This window comes from Megascapheus bottae, chromosome X (genome assembly GCF_031878675.1).
Source record: "Megascapheus bottae isolate mThoBot1 chromosome X, mThoBot2.hap1, whole genome shotgun sequence".
NCBI classification, from domain to species: Eukaryota; Metazoa; Chordata; class Mammalia; order Rodentia; family Geomyidae; genus Megascapheus; species Megascapheus bottae.
Genome location: NC_143547.1, coordinates 20,430,039 through 20,456,113, shown reverse-complemented (window position 1 = coordinate 20,456,113; position 26,075 = coordinate 20,430,039). Strand labels below are relative to the sequence as shown.

The window sequence follows — 26,075 nt, the reverse complement described above, 5'->3', positions numbered from 1 at the left end:
TGAAAGAGAAGAAGATGAACTTATTATTTTGGCTATACTTTCAACTTCGGTTGACAAAATAATTACTATAACCCTTCCATTGAATTTTTAACCTTAGTTTAAATATATATATATTCCTTTTTCCTCAGTAAAATTATAGTATTTTGAGATTCATTCCACGTTGTAAATGACATCATCAGATCTCATTAAGAGTCCTTTTGCTTTTATTAATTGCTTATCTTTTATTAGTTGATACAAGTTGACAATACTCTCAATGCTAAAAAATGTGAAAAATTCTCTATGAATGTTGATCTCACAGTTGAACAAAATCCAAGATATGAGCACAAACCAAAAGTTCATTTAGAAATGTTTATAAATATTATGTGTTAAAGTACATATGCCATCCATCAAAGATGTACTTTCATGGTAGGACTCTCATAATATATTATCCATGAATGTTTAAAATGAGAGCAAGAAAATGAATTGAAAAAACATTTAGTTGTTATATTCTTTGTAGTCATCAAAATCATCATAATCCTCATCTTCTTCTTCATCCGCCGCATATTTCAGTTCATGAGCTTTTACTACTCTCGGGATAGGAGTAGTAACATCATGGTAATCCCATCCCTTCCTGAAGAAAAACTTCTCCAGGACAGCGGGCATATTATAGCCTTTGCTTATGATGAAGTCCTTAAAGGCAATTGTTCCATAAAGTTCATCAATAATATCTGGGGGATAAGGTTTCTCAACGAAGGCTTTGGGGTCTAGCAGAGGCTCATTATTTACTAGCTTTTTCCACAAACTAGGCTTCAAGTACCAAGCTCCATACCTTATCTTCTCCCGGCGGGATTTATACGGATCAGGCGGCTTCCAGAGTCTCCTCTCAAAATTACTTTCCTGGATGGAGAATCTTATTTGCTTTACTCTGCTTAGTTTTCTGCATTGCCTGGTCTCTAAAGGCATTTTACTTATTTTCTTGATGTGACAATCAGTGTAAGTTGGTATGCACTCATAGCCAAGATCAAAGTGATCCATCACTATATTTTCATCAATGTCCACATCTCCAAGAGTTTGAATCCACTCGCAAAACTTATAGACGGTTTTGGGTATGTACCTCCGCATAATAGCCTCAAATAAGGCCTTTGGGATCTTGGGTTTTTTCAGAGGCACAAGATCTATTCGGGTGCCAGGAATCGGGGGAGGATTCAAGCACATTTTCATGGTTTTTGACTGTTTTGGTATCTTGGCGGGCTTCTTGGGTTTTCTGTCTTTCTTCTTGTGCTCACAATAATCCCACTTACTCACCAGGTCCCTTTCAGGGTCCAGCAATTCCAGCACCTGTAGTAGTAGGTCTCTGTCTATATTATCTTCCAAATTAGGATAGAGAGCCAAGGGATTCTTCCGTTTCATTTTGGCTTCAAGGTTGTCCACGAATGCCCTGCGTGCTTGCTGGGTTCCAGAGAGTGTAGTATACACATTTGCACTCTTGGGCATTTTCATCAGATTCTTGGGGGAATGTTTGTGAGAAATCGTCGGGAGAAAGGATGCCTTGGATCCTTCAGTGATCGGATTTTCAGAGAGTGGACGGCCTTTTTTAATGTGATCCAGCCCTTCCTTCACAAATACCCATCGCCGGCCATCCAGGGAAGTGGGGACTTTGAAAGCCTCTATCTTGGGTGTGATCAAACACTTGGCGGGTGTATTGTCGTTGCGCCAGGGCTTGCAAGGCACACGTGGCGGCGTTGGCCTCAGTACCCATGGCTGCAAGGACCACCTCCGTCTCGGTTCTCCCATAGTGACCCTGGCTCAGATGCCACTGAGATGACTGGGAGATTCAAAAAGGTTCGAGGCCCTGGAATTCTCTCCCATTCTACCCTATTGGCAGCTTCCTCCATTCTATGACCCATTGTGTGGACAGAACACATTCTTTAGTTCTTTCTTACTCTTTTGCCCTTTGAGAACTTTAGAATTGTTTCTGGTTTGGAATATGGCAGAGAATTTTTCTATGATATCTGTATTCACATCTTTGTGTGCATATATACTGTCATTTCTCCTGGGTAAACTTCAACTAGGATTCCAACGGGGGAATGAGGAGAGATGTGAGATTAACATTTTTTTGTTGTTGTTGGTCATGGGGTGATTAAAATTTTTAAGCAACCACCAAACCTGACTCTGGTGGCTGTACTATTTTTAAATAAATAAATATGAATTTATCATTTACAACATGATACTTTGAGATGCATTTTTGGGTACATAGATATTAGTGAAATGATTAAATGTAGGTGTTTCACATATGGATTATATCATAGAGCTAGGATTATTAATTTTTTTGGCTGTACTAGGATTTTAAACCTAGCAAAATCTTTTGGCTAGTACTCTATCACTTTAATTATGCCCCAGCCCTGTTTTTCGCTGGCTATTTTGGAAATGGAGTCTTTGGAAGTTTTCTTCTCTGGCTGACCTTGAACAGGATCCTGTATATCACAGCTTCTTTAGTAGTTAGCATCACTGCCATGAGATGAGCCACTGACTCATCTCGTGTGCGTGTGTGTGTGTGTGTGTGTGTGTGTGTGTGTGTGTGTCTGTTACTCTGGTTTGAACTCAGGCCTTCACACTTGATAGGCTCGCACTCAGTTGAGCCACACCCACATAGTTACTATTTTGTGGCTAGAACATTTAATATCTACTCAATATTTTTCAAATACATGTTAGCATTAGTCATCATTTTAGTCAATCAGATCTCTTGGCCTTATTCCCACTACATACATGAAAAGTCATATTTTTGACCATATAGTTTTACTATTTTTTATTCCCTGTGGGAGTATATGACATGTACATACAATACTTAGTATGGTTACTCATTTTAATTTTGGCCAGTATAATAGGTTTGTAGTGGTACATGACTGTGATTTTAATTTTTTACATGACTAGAGGTGCACGTTAAGTACCTATATCTCTTTGTGAAGTATGTTTTCACATTTTTGTACATTTTCAAATTGTGTTGCTTGATACATACGTCCCTGAGTTTTGAGTTATTTTTGTTCTGCCTTTTGTTCCTTTATCAGATAAATCTTTCGATAAAATTTCCCTCAGTCTGTCTTTTGTTTTCTTATTAATAACATATTTCAAAAATAAGATTTATAATTGATGGAGTCTAGTATGTTAATTTTATTCTTTCACGGAATGCTACTATATTGTTTTTAATAAAAGTTATCCTATCCAAACTTCTTCCAGTATGTAGAATTTTTGATTGTGTGTGTGTGTGTGTGTCATATTGACTTTCCTTTTTATGCTTCTTGTGTATTACAATTGATATTTACATATCTGGTATATGCTTTGTTTCTATTAACTTATTGTAAAAGAATTTCTACTGACAGTGTCCCAGGATTACAGCTGGGAGGTGAAATTAGATTTAATCTCAGGTGAACGCCATAGTATGGCATCTATAAATTTTTGTCATCTATAATGAATGGGAAGCAATACTTATCGGGGCAGGTTTACATGTAGTGTGGTACCTGCAGCTGCAGGCACGAGTTGTCCATCATTTTGTTTGGGTATTATAGAGTCAGGGATGCTCTGTGAGTCCAGACAGGGGAGGTAGTTTGATCAACATGGAAATGAACAAGGAGCACACGTGTGTGGGGTCCCTCCAGAGGGCCTTGGTAGGCATATATAGTGTTTTTGGAAATGAGAGCAGGACACTCATCACTATCTGTGAGCCACACAGATGCAGGGCCATGCATTCTTGCCTATCAAGCAGTAGGTACATGGTGCTCATCAATGTTTGAGACATGTGTGCAGCAAATCATAACTGCAAGGCCAGTATGCTCAGATTGGCTACCTACTAGTGTCAGAGGGGCAGGAGGCCATGCAGTAGACTTGTGAAAGTTTAGTGTGGTACAACCATTGGCAGTGGAGAGACCCTTATCCATGCCTAATGACTGTACATAGGTAGGACTGGATGTAGACTGGAGTTGTAGTACACCTGTCAACTTCTGTAGGTTCAATCTCCAAATGGTAGCACATAATACTAGCGTGTTTGGGAAAAGGTACAATATGGACAGGCATCCATTTATAGAAGCATGGAGTACTCATACTTCTTCATAGCTCCTTAAACTGGGCTCAAGACCCACGGGAATTGCAGAATTATCCATTAGTAAAAATTTTAGGCACCAATTGTGTCAGTGGGGACTGCTGAGAATTTTCCATTAACTATTTCCTCATTGTAGGAAGAATCACTCAGTTTCAAGCTTATCCTACCGGGGACAAGATGGTGGTCATTAAAAAAGTACTTTGTACCCTTTCTTGTCTGTCCTCAAGTTTGATATTTCATAGCTTCTTTGTTGCATCTGTATTGAACAGTGTTCAATACAGCTCTTTCTCCCAAAAAGTCTAGCCACAAAGAAACTATCAATTTTAGTCCTTCTTTGCAGGACAGAAGCATGTCTGCCAGGACAGAAGCATGGTCATCAGTTGGTCATCTTGCCCAAAATACTTTATGGGTCTTTGTAGTTGTCTTTGAAAAAAATGCAGAAAATATTTGTTAAACATGTTGTCATGTGATGGACATTTTACTCTAGCAACTCTAACATAAAAGACAGAGGAAATTGCTTTTAAAAATAAGTCATACCATGCCCAGTGGCTCATGCCTATAATCCTAGCTATTCAGGAGGCTGAGACTGAGGATTGCAGCTCAAAGCCATCCCAGAAGCACTGAAGACTTAGAGACTCTTATATCCAATTAATCTCTTAAAATAGGGGAAGTGGTCTGTGGCTTAAGGCATGGAGTGGTAGCCATGAGATGAAGAGCTCAGGGAAAATGTCCAGGCCTAGGGGTAAGGCAGTAGTCTTGAGCTGAAGATCTCAGGGACAGTGCCCAGGCCCCCCAAGTAAAAATAAAATAAAATAAAAAAATAAGTCCAAATATAATCTTAAGCTATGGATAACTGATCCAAAACGAGTTCTTACAATTCCAAATAGTTCATAGGTGGCAAATTTGTTTGGGGTGGGAAGAAGTATGTAATTAGATAATCACAATTGTTTCACTAAAGTAGTTTTTCAGGTGTGTCCATCAAATTCAGGATTTGCAGAGGGTACTTGGACTGAACTGAAGTAAACAAGATGGATCACAGAGGATTCAACCTCATATTTTGGCAGTCAAGCATAACTATTCCACTGGTTTAGTACTGTTAGGATTCTGTGAAAAAGTTTGAAAGTTAAGTTTCCAATGGTGAAATTCATAAAAAAACTACACCTAAGTTGGTATGATATGAGGACTACTTGTAAATATTGTGCTACTGGGCAAGAGGAATCTCTGTGAGCTAAAGTAGGATTAGCATTGTAAACCTCTCTAAAAGGTAATGATATTGTCATTTCAGTCAGGTTGCAAAATTCCCAGGAAGAAAGCTATAGACATCATTATTCTGATGTCTTTTTTTTTCAGTCCTGGGGCCTAAACTCAGGGCCTGGGCACTGTCCTTGGACATTTTTTGCTCAAGCTTAGTTCTCTGCCACTTGAGCCACAGCACCACTTCTAGCTTTTTCTGTGTATGTGGTATCGAGGAATCAAACCCAAGGCTTTGTGCATGCTAGGTGAGCACTCTACCAGTAAGCTATGCTCCTAGCCCCTATTCTGCTGTCTAAATAATTATTTTTGCCAGTCCTGAGGATTAAACTCAGGACCTGACCACTGTCCTTGGACTTTCTCAAGGTTACAGCTCTACCACTTGAGTGATGTCACCACTTCTGGCTTTTTTCTGTGTATGTGGTACTGGGGAATTGAATCTGGGCCTTCATGCATGCTAGGCGAGCACTCTACCATTAGGCCAAACTCTCAGCCCTATTCTGATGTCTTTAAAATGTCTCACACCAAGAAGGAATTTTGTTAATATCTATCATCTGAGATATATAGAAAAAAAAGGCTAGATACACTTGTGAGTTTGGGAGGCTATGAAAACCACAGGAATTGGTTAAATAAAATTGCTGAGAACAAAATGTCAAAGTACAAATTTTAAGAAAAAGGTAAGAAAATGAGAAAAAATGGGATGCAGCTTAGTGGTAAAGCCTGTGCTCAGCACAAACAAGGCCATGGGTTCCAAACTCAACACTTAAAGCAAAACAAAGCAAACCAAAATACCATAATAGTAACAAGTAGAATGACAGAGCATTATGTAGGCCAGCCAGAAAATCGCTGATACTTTATCAATTCAAAGGCTACTAAAAATGAAAGTCTTCACATTTAACACAATGGATGCACACAGGAAAGGGAGTTAAAAGGATTAAAAAGTTCTTCACTGTAAAGAGCTTTAGGAATATAGAAAGACCCAAAAGAAAGAAGTAGGTGATTTCAAGGAAGGCCCAGAGATAGAAGAGGAACACAGAAACATCTCTTTTGAAGCTTTCTAAAGTGTCTTAAAAGCTTATACACAACAAGGGAAGTCCGTATGGTCATAGCCAAGTATAAGATTTACAAAAGCAATCTAGTATGACAGATGAAAGTGAGGTGTTAAAGAAGTCATGAAAATTTAAAAATGTTTGATATACATGTTGAGTCTCATGATTGTGTTCATCAAGATTAAAGTTTATTGATGAAAATTTAGAAAATGGTATATACTTTTAAAGTATTATATGCCTCATTAACTCTGAGGAGTTACCCTAAAATGGAAAGTAATAATTTATGTTTAAAATTTCTCCCCAAATATGGAGTAATTTCACATTTTTTGTCATGAAGATCAACTCAACAATATGTTTGCTCGGTTAATGATATGATGAACCAGCTTTTACTCTCTAAGGTTGCTAAAATAAAGGAAATGCCCTAGGGTCACAATGCTTTTATCTTGTGTTTTCTTTTTTATCTTCAGAAGTATCAAAAGCAAGCTGTTCTTCTAAGCAGAACAAACTGCTCTTGGGTATCTACTGTAGCCACCACTGTTCCCAAGACTTGACAAACTGCACTGAAGCTGAGGTCTTAATCTATTCCCCTGCGGAAAAATTTCTACTTAAAAAAAAATCGTGCCAGTGGCAGTCATAGTGGCACAGAAAGTTGTCTTTGATTCTGAGAACATCCTGAAGTTTTCACCAGATGTTTACTGACTTCTGGAGTGGTACTCCCTAAGTCTATCAGTGAAAAGAAACACTTGTTTAAAAACCATAATTAATAAGAATTATGCAGCAATTCTACCACTTCACCATAAAATGATTAATACAAGTAAAGGGAAATAAAAACCTCCTGAGTTTAAAAATAGCTTTATTTAGCATACCAAGTACACAGAAACCTAAGAAAATCATATCTAGTATAAACACAAAAGTTAAATACCATAATTTAATGTAAACCAAGCATTTAAAATATGAAATTTTACAACAAAATACATGCTACTTCAATAGTTATTTGCTCAGATAATCAATCTTAAAGAAATCGCTATTAGCAATAAAACAAACACGAAATATTTTATTTGCATTGGTCAATAGAAAAAAAAACATTTCTTGTGGTATTTAGAGCAAGGAAGCAAAAAGTGCCAGTTACATAATTCTAGAATACAATCACTGAATGTAGACACTTAGAAATCATTCTACTGGAAGACCAATGAGCACATCCTTTTATTTAAATACAAATAGGTTGGTTCAATTTAGTTACTATTTAAGAAGTGTACTAAATATATTCTGCAAAAATAAACCTTTATTAAAAACGATCAAAAGTGAATGTAATATGAATCAGTTAAGAAAGGCAAAAGCACAAAAATACATATTATTCCAGATAAGCCCCTTAATTATAATAAATGTTAAGAAACTTTATTTATAAAACCAGACAGGTTAGCAAAAGGGATCTCTATAAAAATAAAATGCAAACCATTCAAACAAAACTAAGATAATATCTGAAGAAAGTGGTGATTTGTTTATTCTCTCATTACCATACTTAAGCTGCCATGAGGTCGTGGCCGATGCAGTTATTACTATGGAGTAGTGTTTTCATTAGCCATATTAGTTTTAAATATTAGGTTTTTGCTTCCAGGATTATCATTCATTATTAGACCACAACTCAGATATCTCTAAGGTACAGCACTAAACTCAACACGAGGGAGGAGTTTAGAAAGTGAAACAAGTTGGAATATGATACCCAGTATGAAGAATTTATTTCTTTGTCTAATCTTGTAGTTTTCAATATTTATTGTCTACTCCCAGATTCACTGAATGGCTTTTAAGAAACTTTAAGGTTCCATTGGCCACACTTTGAAAACTGCTGGTCTTATCTAAAGCTTGATATTAATGACAAAGTATTTCACACGAAAGGGCCCTTAATTTTTCATTTAAAAACAAACCATAAACTCCACACATGTATACATAATTCACTGAATAAAACAGTCCTACTTTCAGATTTAATTAGAAACCAAAGATCCAGTATTTTCTGAGACTATCATCAAGATATAATCATTCTTAGTCTAAAGAAGCTGTTAACTAAAACTTTAGTATGCAGTCTAAACTTTTCCTCCTGTTTATATTGACTTGGCAGTACTCTTTAAATTGGAACAACTATATTCAGACAAGATTATGGCCAAATAACAGGGCTCGCACACTCAGATTAGGAATAGATCAGCTTTTTTTTGGAGCAATTTGCTCAATTTATCAATATAAAAACCTGTGGTTAATTTTAGGGAAAGAGAGGGAGAAATTCATCCTATTACACCATTATAACATTAGTGACATATACCTAAAAGATCATTTTCAGTGTATAAAGTACTTGTACAAATTTTGGCTCATTTCACCCATCTATTTTTCTAATCCAGTTTATGTTGGCCATTCATGCACACCCTGTTCCCTCTGCTCCAAGGGAAAACTAAAATCCCAACAGTTAGAAAAAAAAGACAAAAATGCAAAATGAAATTGCAATTGTAATGACATTGTTAAGTGTTGGACCTATACCTAGATCTAGTGTGCATATGCCACAACACACACTTTGCTATCTTCTTCCACCAGTTGAACAAAACAAAAATCACAGTTTAGAATTTAATGAAAAATTGACTTATAATAATCTTAGACCAAGATTGTAGTTTGTAAAAAATAAGAAAGTAATTTAAAAAATTTTATTCCAACTTAAATTCTTGGGTGATTAAAGAATCCATGATGGTAAAGAGAGAATAAACAGAGTTAAATTCAATGGAACAGTGAGAAGAAAATAATTTTTGTCCTTTCCTAGTGAGAAAAGGAGTAAACAGTATCTACTGAGTATCATTAATCCCTTTATCCACTTTAGAAACTATTCAATGCCAGGAAATTCTCCCTACTGGGATGTTAGTACAAATAGCATGAGATGCTAAATGAGCAAACTGTTGAACTAGTGTGGGGGAAAGGCTTCAAACAAGGAGAAAACCCCACATATAAAATGAGCCAAATAAATACAAGTAATGATCACTCAAGTTCTTGCTATGCAGTGGAAGCAGGTTTTGTTTTCTATGTGCCTTGTTCTCTTTCTGAGCTGTTTCTCAAATGGAAAATGAGTATTTTTCCCTTCGAATATACAAGAAATACAAGGTTAAAACTGTAAGAAGAAGGAAATCTATTTCCTTTTGGCAAATTTCTACAGCACACTGCTATCTGCTACATAAATTGTCGGTGTCTCTTTTTTACTTCTTCCAAATTTAGTGAGTAATGCTGTCTTTCCAAGTAATTTAGATAGAACACAATTCTGGATTGATACATATGTGTGCATGTATATGTATATATTGTCACATGAATATGTAGCTCTCAGTATGTCACGTGAAGATCTCCACTAGGATGGTTTTCTCTCTTCACATACTTCCTCCAGCCAAAGAAAGCATGAGTAACAATTATAAAATATCAAAAATAATTAAAGAAAATCAAACCAGTTAAATGCAAAGTGGTATGCTGTAAGAGTCTAATAAAATAAGTCAATACACATTTATTTAGTGGTAAAGTGCTAGAAAGTTTTTTTCATTAGTATTTTAAAAATGATCAAAGTAAAAAGAAATTTGCACAGCTTCATTTGATAGTGGTTACAACAGGCACCATAGCAATGGCACTGCCTGAGTTAGAGTTGACTATGTCTTCATACTCTGGCGGCGGATCCAAATGAGGTTCTGTTTCACTTCTCTGCAGGTTCACCTGGCCAGTGGCTTCCTCGTAGGTTGGTGGGGGATCACAGTTGGACAGGCGAGTGGAGACAGAATCTGAGCGCCCAACTACGTATTCCAAAAAGCTTGGAGACAGTCCACTGCCATCGAATACTTCATCTGGTGGGAGAGGCGGAGTGATGATATTAAGATGCTGAGGGAATGGAATGTGGTCTTCAGTTACTGTTTGTCTACGAGTTTTGTTTCTTAAGAAACATCTCCAGATTAGGAAAATGACAAGGAGGATGATAAAGAGACCGAAGATTAGTGGAAAGGTTAGATAGAACTGAAACCAGTCGCTTCCTCTATTAGTCTCTCCTTGCTGCGCTTTTGTGTAGGTACTCCAAAACTCCCTCTGAAAAATACAAAAAAAAACAAATCCAAAATCAGTAAGCTCAAGAGAAAGAAAATAGCACATCAACAAATATTTAGGCTCAATGGACATTGTGAACCAAAGACCAAAACTAGATTTGTTGGTTCAAATACTCTACAGTCTGTATTTGTCCCACCAAGAAACTGAAAATACAGAAGCTCCTCGGTTTAGGATGAGCTATATCCCAAGAAATTGGTTGTAAATTGAAAACATCATTATGTGAAATGCATAGAAAAAAAGCCAAAGTAGTAAACACCACAGTTTAGCATACAGCACACTGTAGAGTCTAGATTCTTTTCCAACTGAGATCACATGGCTGAGTGGTAGCTACAGCTTTCTGTTACTTCCGTCCGTTTCAAGGAAAGAATCTTACTACATAGCAGTAGCTCAAGGTAATAACAAAATTCAAACTTTGAAGTATGGTTTTCCATTGGACACGTGTCATTTTCACAGTACTATAAAGTCAAAGTAACTTTAAGTCACACTGTTACTAGTTAAGGCATCCATCTGTGCATCATTGTGCCCACTCTGGATGCTCCTTAAAATAGTCAGAATCGAAGACTCATTTTCAAGATTTTGAATTATTTACACTTCCAGATAGGATATATTAAGAGATTTTTTTTAAAAATGAAGGTTTCTTCCTTTTCAGATCATATAAAATTATTTCCCCTTACACAGAAAAAGTCAAGCCAGACATGGTGGTACCTAGCTATAATCTCAGGGACTCATGAGGCTAAGAGGATCATAGTTAAGTCAGTCCTGGGAAAAAGTTAATGAAATTCCACCTCAGTCAGTAAGCCAGGCCTGGTGGCAAGTGCCTGTGTCACAATTACATGGAATCATATGTAGAAAAATCCGTCTGAGGCTAGCCTCAGGGCAAAAAGAACTGACAAATAAGTAAATAAAAAGGTCTCAATATGGCACAAGTAGAAGAGTACCAGGTTTAGTTCAAACTTTAGCAATACCAAAAAAACTCCATTCAATAACGAATATAAGACAATTGTCATTCCATATCCAACTTTAATGGTCTTAGTGCATGATTGCATCATCATTAGTAGTGTGTGCTAAGTTTAGCATACTGTAGATTTTTAGTGCCCAAGCACTACACAAATGGACACCTTGTATTCTAATGGCTCCTTTTGAGGTATCCTTCTAACAAACATTGTTCCTCAATTTCTTCACAAGCTGCAGTGATTAGTAAAACAGATGTTAAATGAAAATTAAAATTACATATGATGAACTGGGGGCTCACATTTGTAATCCAAGCTCCTCAGAAGACTGAGAGCTAAAGCTGGTGTTTTGAAGCCAGCCCAGCCAGGAAAAGTCGGCAAGACTCTTACCTTCACTGAACTATCAAAAATTTCCAGAAGTAGAGCTGTGGCTTAAATGGCAGAGAGCTAGCTGTGAGCAAAAGAAGCTCGGGGACAGCTCCCAGCCCCCAAGTTCAAGCTCCATGATCAGCACTTAAAAATATGTATTATTCCTAGGAAAGTCCTCAAGGTAGTATTGAAATTATATTACTGTACTTTTAACTTAGACTTTAGCTTTCTCAAGGATAGAGGTCTACCACTTGAGCCACAGCACCACTTCTGGCTTTGTTCTATGTATACGGTACCGAGGAATCAAACACAGGTATATTCATGCATGCTAGGCAAGCACTCTAGCACTAGGCCAAACTCTCGGCTCCTGTAGGCAAATATTTAATGTCTAATATTTAAAAGACCCTTTGAAGGTATAAAATAATAGATAAGCAAAATACTTAATGTTTATTTAGGCAACTACAACCAATTAATAGTTGGGGAACTTAATCTTTTATTTGTTGTTGTTGTCGGTCATGGAGCTTGAACTCTGGAGTTCTTCAGCTCAAGGCTACCACCCTACCCCTTGAGCCACAGAACCACTTCCTGTTTTCTAGTCATTAATTGGAGATAAGAATCTCATGTTCTTTAGTGCCCAGGCTGGCTTTGAACCTTGATCCTCAGATATCAGCCTCCTGAGTAGCTAGGTTTACAGGCATGAGCCACTGGGCCTGGCTACTTAATCTTTTAAGTTTTAGTTTCCTCATCTATAAAATGGGATAGCACTAAATGACATCTACAACATGTCTAACTAATTGCCTAGCATATATGTATATATGTGTGTGTATGTATATATATGTATATGCATATGTGTATGTATGAGTGTATAGTCATATAGTCAATATAAATATATATTCTCTCTACATAATAAATAATAGTAATAATGATGAATTTTATAGGTTATAACTAAGTTCCATGTTGCTAAATTGCTGATTAATTTGTCTCTTATCATGGTATAGAGGCCACCTTTAATCTTCAATGTACTGACTCATTTCTCTCTTCCCCTCTCTTCTTCCCTACCAATGTTAGTCATATTTCCATAACTGGGACAACCTGAGAAAAAGTAATTTAAAAAGATAGAACTTAATTTGGCTTATGGTTTCAGAGGCTTCAGTGCACATGATCACAGTCAATGGTTCTGTTGTTTCTTTTTTGTGGGTCATGGGGCTTGAACTCAGCCTGGGCACTGTCCCTGAGCTCTTCAGCTCAAGGCTACCACCCTACCCCTGGGCCTGGGTGTTGTTCCTGAACTCTTCAGCTCAAAGCTACCACTCTACCCTTGAGCTAAGGTTTTCTAGAGGTTAATTGGAGGTAAAAGTCTCTGGTCCTTTTGTGCCCAGGCTGGCTTTGAACCTTGATCCTCAGATCTCAGCCTCCTGAGTAGCTAGGATTACAGGCATGAGTCACTATGCCCAGCTTCTATTGTTTCTTAGTTATGTAAAATAATACAATGGAACAGGTGTGGGTGAAGCACAGCTTATCTCCTCATGACAGCCAGGAAGCAGAAAGAGACTGAGGAAGGGGTTTGGGACAAGAAATAGCTTCCTACATGTCTATAATCTATTTCTTCCAGTAAATCCCCATGTGTTGAAGTTTCTGCATCACCAAATAATGACATCAAATAATGAGTCCTTCACTGGATTAACCCATTCATTAGATCAGATCACTAATAATCCAATCACATCTTGATTATTAAGATATACTAGGTGGAGACCAAGCTTCAACTAAGGAGCCATTTGGGGACTACTCCAAATAGAAACCATAACTTTTTTTGTTTAAAATTAAGAGGGATTCCTTGAACCAGGTCCTGTGAATTCTAGGCAAGTGCTCTACCACTTAGATACATCCCTAGCCTTAAATCTATTTTCCAAAGTTTAAATTTAGTCAATAAAGTCTTATAGGGTTGTGAGTGTGGTTTAGTGCTAGAATCCTTGCCTAGCATGCAGGAAATCCTGGGTTCAATTCCATGGTACCACATACACAGAAAAAGCCATAAGTGGTGCTGTAGCTCAACTGGTTGAGTACTGGAGCCTTGAGAAACTCAATGACAATGCCTAGGCCTTTAGTTGAAGTCCCAGGACTGGCAAAAAAAACCCACTCTTGCAATCACATTTATTTTCAAATATTACAAGTCATTGATACTATTTATGTCTCTGGTAAGTAAGGAGCCACTGGCAAAAGAGATTCTGGGAAAGACTCAGATCATTATCCAAATGAGAAAATAAGGGACTTGGACGACATCAGAGATGTCAAACTCAGATATCCCATGGAGGTATTACTATTACATAAAATACAAAATCTTGTCTAAAGTATGACTCTGGACACTAGAGCGATGCGTTTTATAGTCTTATATCTAATTACTTAGTCATTCAGCTCTTTAAATTTTCAAAGACACAAAGTCCTCAGTGTTCTACCCCATGAAGTCAGATCTTGTTTAAGGCACATTATTCCTTCAATGTTCTTTGATTCTAAGATGTACTGGGGTATGTTATGACAAAGTTTTAAAGATATACTAAAGATGTGCATACAGTCATAATGAATTTTACTTTTAGAAGGAAATATGAACAAAGGAGAGATTTTAATGTTAAAATAAAGCCAGTAGTAGGTCTGAGGCCTACCACATTAGGCAAGCCTTCTACACTGAACTAGTCTCAAGTCCGTTTTTTTTTTTTTTAAGCAAAAGCAGTAAGACACCCAGAAAAGGTGGGACCTGCCTATTAGGGGAACAATGTTGCTATTACATCAATGAATCAAGAGGCCCTGAATAAGCTAAAAGAACTTAAACACCAGCAGTTTATGGGGCCTGCCCTAGATTGGTGGCTGCTACCCTTAGTAGGCCCACTGATTTTAATCTGTCTTTTTATTTGCCCCATGCCTTCTAAGGTTTATTTATAGCTGCATCCAAGAAATGACTAAAGAATGGATTACTCAGCTTCTTCTTCACTTGTACACTTGACTGCCGATTGTCCCTTTGGCATCCTAGACAACCGGCATACAGTCCCACGACACCCCTGTCCAGCAGGAAGTTGCCGGACAACTATTGTCACCCTATTACCAAAGCAAAAATGCTGAGAGAAGGGAAAGAAAATGAAACCACTCCCTTGCACAAAAATACCACCTCCATTGCCTCAGTTCGCAGACCAGGAACTGCCCCGTGTAAGAATTTCTATTGATTAACAGTTTTGCTTTTTCCCCACCCATAAAAGCCCTGCTGCAAGCAGACCTGGTGCAACCTCTCTAGTCCCAAACAAGGGGAGGTTCCCCTGAGATTGTACCCCAATAAATGTTTCCCTATTTGCAAAAAAAGAAGGAAGAAAAAGCAATAAAAATATTCTTAAAACTGTGAAGTCATTCTTTCATCATCAGTAATAGAATAATTTTAATAATTTTCAGGAAGTAAATCTTAATTATATAAAAATTAACTAATAAAGAAACAAAAACAAATCAATTATTTCATCACTTAGATGTAAGCAACTATTAGTACTCTAGCTTACATCATTTAAAAATGTTTTGCATCTGGGATTTGCAGCAGGGAAAATGAAAACACAATCTGCTCTTGGTGTAAGATATTTCAAGCCATTTGGCCACTTTCCTAGAAAATTCATTCTCCCCTATTTGTTTAATATGTAATCAAATGCAAGCCTATTAAACTAGTTACTGTTATCTTGTGCCATTTAGGAAGCAGAGATAGAATTCTAAGATTTTGATTTTATATTATCCCATGCAAAACCGTTAGTGAGACCCTATCTCAACTAGGCCTAGTGTAGTGATACACATCTGCTCACCTCCACTTGGCAACAGGCCGATATCAGGAGGATCATGGTTCCATGCCATTCTAGGCAAAAAAAGGTCATGACAGTCCTTTGCAATAAAAAAATCAGGGCATGGTATCACAGGGCATAATATCACAGGGCATTCCTGTGATACTAGTTACAGTGAAATGTGTAAATAGGAGGGCTATAATCCAGAATGCCTTGTGCAAAAATCAAATTTCTATTTCAAAATAACAGGAGGGAAGATAACTGGAAGCATGTCTCAGCAACTATGAAACTTTGAATTCAAAGCCCAGTATTGTCTAAAGAAAGCAAGCCTGCTTATGTTCCAATTATTTTTTTTTTCTGTCAGTCGTGGGGCTTGAACTCTGGGCCAGGGACTTGTCCCTGATCTCTTCAGCTCAAGGCAACTGCCCTACCCCTGGAGCCATAGCACCACTTCTGGATTTCTAGTGATTAATTGGAGACAAGTGTCTCATGGACTTTAGTGCCTAAACTGGCTTTGAACCTTGATCCTATCTAGGATTACAGGCTTGAGCCACCACGGCAAAAATATTTTAAATTAAGATATCAATGATCTGAATATAGACGTATTTACAGATATATTTCTTTCATCCTTAAGGTCAGAGGATCAGATCAAAATTGATTGGAAATCAAGATCAACATTACTGTTGGTATTCAGACAAATAGACTCAGTATATGTATCTACTAGGTATTTGTACAGGTCTTTATCTTACAGGAAATAGACAAAACATATTTAAAAAGAGCAAATGATTCCAAGACTTTAGTAGAGCATTTTGGTTTTTGTTTTCCTCATCCTTGGGCTTGAACTCTGGGCCCAGGTACTGTCCCTGAGCTCCTTTTGCCCAAAGCTAGCACTTTACCACTTGAGTCAGAGTACCACTTCCTGTTTTTAATGTGATTAACGGGAGATAAGAGTCTCAGGAATTTCCTGACTGGGCTGGCTTTGAATCACAATCCTCAGGTCTCAGAATGTGGCATAGAGCAATGCGTTTTTTTTTTTTTTTAACGAGAAAATGAATACTAGCTAAGAATTATACTTAAAGTGGCACAAGCTTTTGCATTACTCAAGAACTTCTAGGATAATTAAATAACATTTTTTGCCAGTCCTGGGGCTTGAACTCAGGGCCTTAGCACTGTCCTTGGGCCTCTTCCTCAAGGCTAGCATTCTGCCACTTGAGCCACAGCACCATATCTGGCTTTTTCTATGTATGTGATACCGAGGAATCGAACCGGGGTCTTCATGCATGCTAGGCAAGCACTCTACCACTAGGCCAAACTCCCGGCCCCTAAATCATAGTTTTGAAGCAACCTTAGGCATAACATAAAGGATTATTTAATCAAGAAAGGTGTTATTAACTAATTAATTTATTCATTGTGATTCTGGATCTTAGAAATTTCAGCCTGCCAAGAAGCCTTAGTGTTTCCAATATCTGTTCTTATAATATTTTCATGGTATCTGATCTTTCATTGAATTCAAATCCATTTGGAGTGTAGTCTGGTGCAGAGTTATATATAAGGAGCTAACTTCAGCTTTCTGTGCATGTATAGCCAATCCTGCCAGCACTATATGTTGAAGAGGCTGTCTTTCTTCCATCCTCTGTTTTTGGCTCCCTTATCAAATATTAGTTTGCTACAGATCTGTGGGTTCATTTTCTGGGTCTACCCATCTATCCAGTTGACTACAAATCAGGCTACACTAAAGGTACCAACATGACCATGTTCATTACAGCATTGTTTACCAAAGAAATGATATGGAATTGACCCAAATGCCCTCAGTAGATGAGTGGATCAAGAAAATGTGGTACTTATACACAATGGAATTCTATGCTTCCATCAGAAAAAAACTGACATTGTCCCATTCATAAGGAAATGAAAAGACTTGGAAATATACTAAGCAAAGTTAGCCAGACTCATAGACACATAAGCTTCATGGTTTCCTTCATTTGTAATAACTAAAATGTAAATACAAATCTACAAGTAAACCCAATGGACAGTAAAAGACAGATAATTACACCTGGGCATAATTAACTAAACAGCAGTCTAAACATTCAGTGAGAACAAAGAGTGATATTCTTAGGACAGGATTACAATGGCTCAATAGCTATGTGCATTTTTTGCCAGTCCTGGGCTTGAGGTCAGGGTCTGAGCATTGTCCTTATACATTCTCAAAGCTAGAGCTTTACCACTTGAGTCTCAGCACCACTTCCATCTTTTGTCTATGTACGTGGTACCAAGGAATCGAACTCAGGTCTTTGTGCATGCTAGGCAAGCATTCTACCACTAGGCCAAACTCTCGGCCCCGAAGTAAGTGTTTGGTTTTTTATTGTACTGTTTATGGGGGTTTTTCACGTTTTTTTCTTTTCTTCTTGCCTTTTTCCTTTGGTTTATTCTCTTCTGTCACTGTTTTTGATTTCTGTACCCTTTGTCTTGAATGTAAGATTATCTGATTTGGGGGAGCACAGAAATGGTGGGAAAAGGGTGAACCAATTCAGCAGTGAAACCCACTAGACACTATGTTGGAAATTAACTATACAGCTTCGTGGGGGAGAGAAGTCTGGAGCAGGAAATGGAGGCAGTGACACTGTTCAAAAGGAAATGTATTCATTATCTGACTCACGTAACTAACCATTTTTTACATCACCATTGCAATTAATTTTTTAATAGAGAGAATTCATAGTTTCAGAACAGTCTAAATTCAAGCACATAATAAACACAGTCTGAAGGTACCAAAGAGGTCTTACAACTAATTCACGAGGTAATGTCTCAAGAGGAAGGTGTTTCATCATAAGAGGAGTTATAAAACAAAACTCAGCAGATGCAAGGTCCTATCAGAATATTTTCTTCCCTCTTATAAAATGCACATTTTAAAATTTCTCATTGCCCTGTATAAATAGGATTTCAGTGTCTCAGGGTCCAAAGGACTCTTTCTATAATGAGAAAAAAATGGAAATAAGCTTGTTTAACCACCCCAAACTAATCAGCTCAGAACCTGTCTTTGAGATTTTGGAAAGTGGATGATTTCACTGCCAGTGTGTATTGCTAAGGAGGAAGCAGGCAGCATTTATGCATGATATTCAAGTACCTTATCCTTTTCCTTGAACAAGAATGATAGAAGGAGATAGGAGATTAGAGGTGAATTCATACTCAAGGAGCTACTTTGTCAAGACAAAGCAAAAATATGCAAATTACAAATTCAAAGAAGAAATTCTAAAATTCTTAAGATTTCCAATCAATTGGGATAGTCTAGAGAAAATGCCTGGGAATACACAAAAATCACTTAACAGATATATCTAACTTCAAAGAAAGGAAACCTTGTAAAGTGATATAAAAAGTAAGAAATTGCTTTGAAAACTGGACAAGATAGTGAGGTGCCTAGAGTAACGAAATTTATACTAGGCATGTTAAATGCCAATTCAATTTCTTGAAGACAAAATAGTTGGAGAATGCAGGAAAGAGCCATGGTTGATTGTGTTATTTAGATTAATTTTAGGTGATTTTTTTTCCTCAAGGAGTCACGCATATAAAAGTAAAACATCGGGCCGGGAGTTTTGCCTAGTGGTTAAAGTGCTTGCCTAGCATGCATGAAGACCCAGGTACAATTCCTTGGTACCACATACATAGAAAAAAGCCGGAAGTGGTGCTGAGGCTCAAGTGGTAGAGCTCTAGCCTTGAGAAAGTCCAAGGACAGTGCTCAGGCCCTGAGCTCAAGCCCAGGACTGGCAAAAAAAAAATAAAACTTCATGAGGGGCAGTGGGGGGAGGAGGGAAATGAGAACCAAGGCTTGAGAAAGGGTATCAATGTTTGTGAAATAATACACCTTCTATCTGGTGAATATAATGTAACCCTTCTATTAATTCCAATAAAAATATATGAAAAAAAGTAAACCCCCGGGGCCAGGAACTTGGCCTAGTGGTTAAAGTGCTTGCCTAGCATGCACGAAGACCCGGGTTCGATTCCTTGGTACCACATATATAGAAAAAGCTGGAAGTGGTGCTGAAGCTCAAGTGGTAGAGCTCTAGCCTTGAGAAGGTCCAAGGACAGTGCTCAGGCCCTGAGCTCAAGCCCAGGACTGGCAAAAAAAAAGTAAATCCCCTTAGTTTACATGTGATTACTTAGAAACTGTTAAGGTTTGTATTCAAGACACTTTGGTGAAACCAATTAGCACGGGCATTTAGAAGTTTTCCTGATATAAGAAGAGGAAGGAATTCCCAAGTCTAAAAAAATATCACTCACCAGGAACCAGGAAGTGTGGTCTAGTGGTAGAGTGCACTGAAGGCCTGGGTTTGATTCCTCAGCACCACAGACACAATAAAAGCCAGAAGTGATCCTGTGGCTCAAATGGTAGAGTGCTAGCCTTGAGAAAGCTCAAGAACAGTGCCCGGCCCTGAGTTCAAGCCCCAGGAGGAGCAAAAAAATAATTAATTAATTTAAAAAAAATCATGGATCAGTATGTTGACTTAAAATTTTATTCATTCAGCCCGGTGATAATGGTTAAACACCTATCTCCCTAGCTACTAAGGATCACAGTTCAAAACCATCCCTGGAAGACATGTCTTTGAGATTCTTACCTCCAATTACTCACAAAAACTGGAAGTGGCAGTATGGCTCAAGTAGTAAAGCACCAACCCTGAGCTAAGGCTTTCTAAAATGCTGGCTATGAATTACAGCTTGAAACTGTATACAATTGGAAAGGAAAACTTGTGTGTTTAGTGACTTACCTGCCAGAGGGTGTTTGTGGCAGGGAAATCCAAGATCAAAATGCAGTGAGAGTATTAGGAGTATAAAAGCAGTTGAAAAATTTAAAATATTTGTCAGTTTTAGGTAAATTTGGGGACTGGAATACTAACTTATTAAACAGTATAGGCAAACCTTTTCTGTTTTAAACTAGATATTAAATAATTATAGACTTTAGGAGAGGCCTCTTCTTTATAAACTGAATCTAACTACTGCAGGAAGCAACAGGAGGCAATGTGTAAAGAATGGCAATGTGACTATTCTAGTCAATTTTTACTTATAAGAACAGATGGGGCTATATTTAGCTCCTAGGCCATATTTTTCCAGTTCATAATTGTGATAAAACAAGTAGTCTGCCAAAGCATCGATAAAGCAGAAATATCAAAAGCATGCAGGTGTGTGTATCTATGAAACAAATGGAAACCAGAGAAGGTTTGGAAGTTACCCAAATATTTGTCCATCCAATCATTGCTTTGGAATTATAGTTTTTAGTGTTTGGCCCTCCTTCTGCTCTTGCTGAACAAGAATGTAATGGAAGCAGAGGCTCAAAATAGGGAAGAATAAGCACAAAATATTTTAGGGGTGATTACAAAGAAAAGCAGGTGGAGACCAAATGATGGCGAATATTGTGGAAACTGCCATGGCAAAAAACACCTGCTGTCTTGAATTAAAGTAGCAATTTGCTCCGTTGGGTCCTGGTATTTGACACCCAAAGCAGAAGGAAAGGATTTCTTCCTTGCAACATGCAGGATGAAGTGGTTGATAGCAATGCAAGAAAGACTCTCAGTGGCAAAGTAATAAATAATTTCAAAGCATAGACTAACCCAAAAGTGAGAATAATATGATAATGGCAATGGCAATGGCGATGATGATGATGATGATGATGATGATGATAAAGGATGGATAGCACACAAAGCACTTATATGTCAGGCACTATTAGGATTTTCATACACTAGCTCATTACATTTCAACCCAGTACAGTTGATGCATTCATGATCTTTATCTTACATCTGAGGAAACTAGGCTCAAAGAAGTTAAAGACCTTGTTCAAGTTCATTCAAGGGAGTAAATAGCTGACCAAGATAGTAACTGGGAAATTGTCTTTCCAAAATGGGAATCCAGTAGGATGCAAGATAAACTAAAAAATTTAAATAGTCACAAGTAGATAATTACTCTTCTTCATATCTAGGAGAGAATAGTACACTGATATACATATATGAAGGGAGAGAAAGAGGACAAAAGAAGATACAGAGAAACCCAGAGAGGAGGTTGTTGTAATTTAAATATGAAATGGCTTCCACAAGCTCATCTATTGGGAGTCTGCTTGCCAGCTGATGGACTTCTGTCTTCAGTACCTTTGATATAATGAATAGAATAATCCCTTGATGGATTCATGGTATGATAACATTAGAGGTGATGAGAAGTAGGATGTGGGGCCTCATTGGAGGAAGTAGAATACTGGGGGGTGTGCCTTTGAAAAAAATATATCTTCCTCTAGCCACTTCTTTTCTCTCTGCTTCCCAGCTGCCATGAAATAAGAGGCCCTGCTCTACTTCACCTTCTGCTATGCTATTCTGTTTCTCACAGGTCTAGAAACAGCTGATGATGGACTAAAACCTCTGAAACCACAAATCAAAATAAATAAACCATTCCTTGTTACTCCATTACATTCTTTCTTTCAGGTATTTAAGTCATGGTGATGAAAAGTCTGACTAGCATAAATGCTCAAATAGGGCAGAAAAAGAAACACAGTGGATTCATGTAAATCCACGGTAATAAAAGAATGGATTTCTGGAAACGGAAAGATGCATGTTCAGTTAGGGCCATAGTTATCACTATATATCATAAATTTTTAAAACAAAGATAATAATTGATTAGGAATAATTGATTAGAGAATAGAACTTTTCCATATGTTACCTGGATATTGTGGAAGGCTCAGCCCTGAGGCTGCTCCTCTAACTCAGAGGCTCCTTGCCCAGCAATGGGCCCCAACAAGGAAATAAGTGTGCATTTCATTGTAAGGTAAGAGTAAGTTGAGGAAGGAGTCAGAAAAGGATAGTATATGCCATAGCCTGTCTTCTTGAAAAGAACTGTGCTATGTAGAGGCCTATTCTGTGCTGTAGTACATTGTACCTACCATCTTGCTCACCAGTAGGCTCAACAAAGAATTAGTGACAGCTAAGAAGAAACTATAGCAATAAGTTAAGTTCTCTTCCTTCTTCTAGTCCTCAACATGCTAAAGTAGAGAGAATTGATGATGTTTAACTGTTGCAAGACAAACCGTGTCTCCTCTCCTATATCATGATCTAAAGATCAAACAGTAGCATCAGTTGGAACTGAGATGGAAGTGGTAAACACAAATGGCATTGAATACTGATTTTAAATGGATAAGGGCAGATCTAACATTTTAATTGTACAAATTTGTGGTATATAGTATGATAGTTCAATACATGTACACAGTATGCAATCATTCCTGCTAAAATTTTTATCTCTTTAATTTTTCACATTTGTATTATTATGTAATAACTGGACATACTTATGAGGTATAGTGTAGTATTTCAAAACATGAATATAATACATAAGAAAATCAGAGTAATTAATGTTCTCACCTCCTTGTCATTAGTTTGATAGAAGATTCTGAGCTCCTCTATTTTACTTGGGCATAAAATATATAACTTACTCATCCAAGAGCTGGTAGCTTGTACTTGTAATCCTAGTTACTCAAGTGGCTGATAGTTGAAGATTGTGGTTCTAAGCCAGCCCAGGCAGATAAATCCATTAGATTCTAATCTCCAATTAATCACCAAAAAAAGGTAGAAGTAGAACTGTGGCTCAATTGGTAAAGTGTTAACCTTGAGTAAAAAAGCTCAAGGATAGCACTGAAGCCCTGAGTACTAGCCCCAGGACTAGCATCAAAATGAAAGCAAAAATAAAAAAAAACTACTAATGGAAAAGTCTTCTTAGGCACTTGATTCATCTTTAATATAACCTTAAACTCTGGTGCAAGGAATGACATTTCCATGGAACTCTAGGTTTCTACCCGATCAATGAGAAGAATTTCATTAAAAAATAATTTTAACAAGACAGGATGAAATCTGAAATTCTGTATAAACCTTTAGATCAACCACAATTAAATTACAGTATCTGGAGTTTAAGTAGGGCATCCTTGACACTGCTGCCTAAAATATAGTTTTATTAAAATTTATCATATAGCTGATTTTACAAGTGACATGAAATGGACCTATGCACCCCACTAGTACCAACTCTCTGAGGTAATGAATAAAAAAGATTTAATGACACTAGGAGAGAAAATCTGCTTAGGTAACTTCAGGCCAAGGTTAACAGAGTGCTTATAGGGGCAACAAAAAGGCTACCACAGAAGTGAATATAATATTTTATTAATGCCATAAAGCCTAAAATCCTTCCAATTATTCTAGTACTATACCCTGATAAGAACAACTGAGATACAGAGAATGTATAAATTTACAAAGAGCTCAATGGCCAAGCTGTAGTTACCACTAACTTAATATTAACAATGATAATTTTTTTTAATTTAATTGGTCACACAAGAGGCAATGTGACATTTGCCTGAAGAATTCAGTTATTTTATATTTGTGAAGTAGCACAAAAGACCAATTGTACAAAATGACATATTTTACCCCTGTTTAACTTATTGTCCTCAAGAAGTTCCACATAGACTAGTGAGAAGGCCAATGGGAATCCTAGGAAGTTACCTCCATGAGTCTGAATGGACATAGTTTGTTCAGCTCATCCAGATAGGTCTGGGATGGGTCTAAGTACAGGATGGGAAGCTGTGGAGGGAAATTTACAAGATACAGCGGAAAGATGGCCATGGTGATGTCTTCAATTTGCCTGCCATATGTTTGTCTAGACTTGACTTCTACCCTCCTTCTTTTCTGATCCACTCATCCTTCATGGGTGTTTAGTCACCAGAGGTCAGGACCAAGTTCTAAATATGACACAAGAGCAGATCCTAAGTGGCTAAGTGAAATAGAAGTTTCCCTATCAGTGCCAGAGAATCTGAGTTCCTGCCTACAAGTGAAGAGTCATCTCTGGGAATTTAGTGATCAATTCTTAAATATCACAGTGACCACTTCTTAGAATCATGTTCTCTGCCCTAAAGTGTGCATATACTACCTCTTGTTATGAACTATAAAGAATTATTACGATAGCTCGCGCCTATAATACTAGCTATTCAGAAGGCTGAGATCTGAAAATTGCAGTTCAAAGCCATCCATGGCACTAAAAAGTCTGTGAGACTCTTGTCTCCAATAATCACCAGAAAACCAGAAGTAGAACAGTGGCTCAAGGGGTAGGGCGATAGTCTTAAGTTGAAGAGCTCAGGGACAATGCTCAAGCCAAGAGTTCAAGTCCCACAGCCAACAAAATAATAAAGAAAAGCAAGAATTACTATTGATTCAGGGGCTGGGAGTTTGGCATAGTGGTAGAGTGCTTGCCTAGCATGCACAAAGACCCAGTTCAATTCTTCAGTACCACATACATACAAAAAACAGAAGTGATGCTGAGGCTCTAGTGATAGACCACTGGCCTTGAGAAAGCCCAAGGACAGAGCTCAGGCCCTGAGTTCAAGCCCCAGGACTGGCAAAAACAAAACAAAACAAAAAACAAAACACACAACAACAACAACAAAAGGAATTACTACTGATTCATACATTGTTGGCCCTTGTTATAATGTTAGTCCCAAGGAGGCTGGGGATCTGAAGGTTAAAAATCAGATCGGATAGATTTTCCTTATTGTAACTTAAGAGTAAAAATCCATTATATGGCTTTTGTTTTTTTATATTTTTTATTGTAATTAATAAAAGGGTTACATGATATTTGTCAGATAGAATGTGCATTAATTCACATACATTGATACCCTTTCACATGTCTTGGTCCCCATTACTCTCCCCCCCACCCCCCCATCTTAGTTTTCTACCCTTCCCTTTCCAATTTCAAATAACCAAATACAAATATATCCAAAATATCAGATAACACAGTGAGATACTCTAACAATATGATATAAGCAAAGGACAGCAAAAGAGATGAGAGATAACATAGTACATTAAGGACAATAATCATTTATTATATAGCTTTTGTTTCAGTATCCTGGAGGTCCTTTCAATTAGCTTCATACTATATGGCCTTATATATCAAGGTTTTGCTCTATTGCAAATCTCTGCTAGTCGAGCCCAAGGTTTCTACTGATTATGTCAAATAAGGGAAACCATTGAGCCTAAGTTCCTTTGAGTCTGGCTTACTTCACTTAATATGATTTTTTCTAAGTCTTTCCATTTCCTAACAAATGGGTCGATGTCATTTTTTTTCTGACAGCAGCATAGGATTCCATTGTGTAAAAATTCCACATCTTGTTGATCCACTCATCAACTGAGGGACATCTAGCTTGGTTCCATATTTTTGCTATGGTGAAAAATGCTGCAATGAACATTGTTGTGCTAGTGGATGTAGTATGCCCTAGTTTCTGGATGGTTGGGTAAATGCCAAGTAGTGGAATTGCTGGGTCATAGGGGAGCTCTATGTTTAGCCTTTTGGGGCACTGCCATACTGCTTTCCATAGTGGTTGAATGAGTTTGCACTCCCACCAACAGTGTAGTAGTGATGCCTCCTGGCCACATTCCCTCCAGCATCTGTTATTAGTTTTCCTGATCCTGGCCATTCTAACTGGAGT

The 26,075-nt window shown here is 37.5% G+C and overlaps 1 protein-coding gene and 1 pseudogene across 2 annotated transcripts in view; both read right to left on the bottom strand.

The window, feature by feature from the left end:
• Positions 1-226: 226 nt before the first annotated feature.
• LOC150040562 (putative protein FAM47D pseudogene) lies at positions 227-1,820 on the bottom strand (annotated as a pseudogene).
• A 5,457-nt stretch (positions 1,821-7,277) lies between these two features.
• Positions 7,278-26,075, bottom strand: part of Prrg1 (proline rich and Gla domain 1) — a 111,371-nt gene continuing 92,573 nt past the window's right edge. For both annotated transcript variants that reach the window (XM_090326264.1, XM_090326265.1), the window contains exon 4: positions 7,278-10,458. In XM_090326264.1, coding sequence (XP_090182390.1) covers positions 9,973-10,458 — 486 coding nt within the window. In that variant the 3' untranslated portion in view covers positions 7,278-9,972. The remainder of the gene's footprint in view (positions 10,459-26,075) is intronic.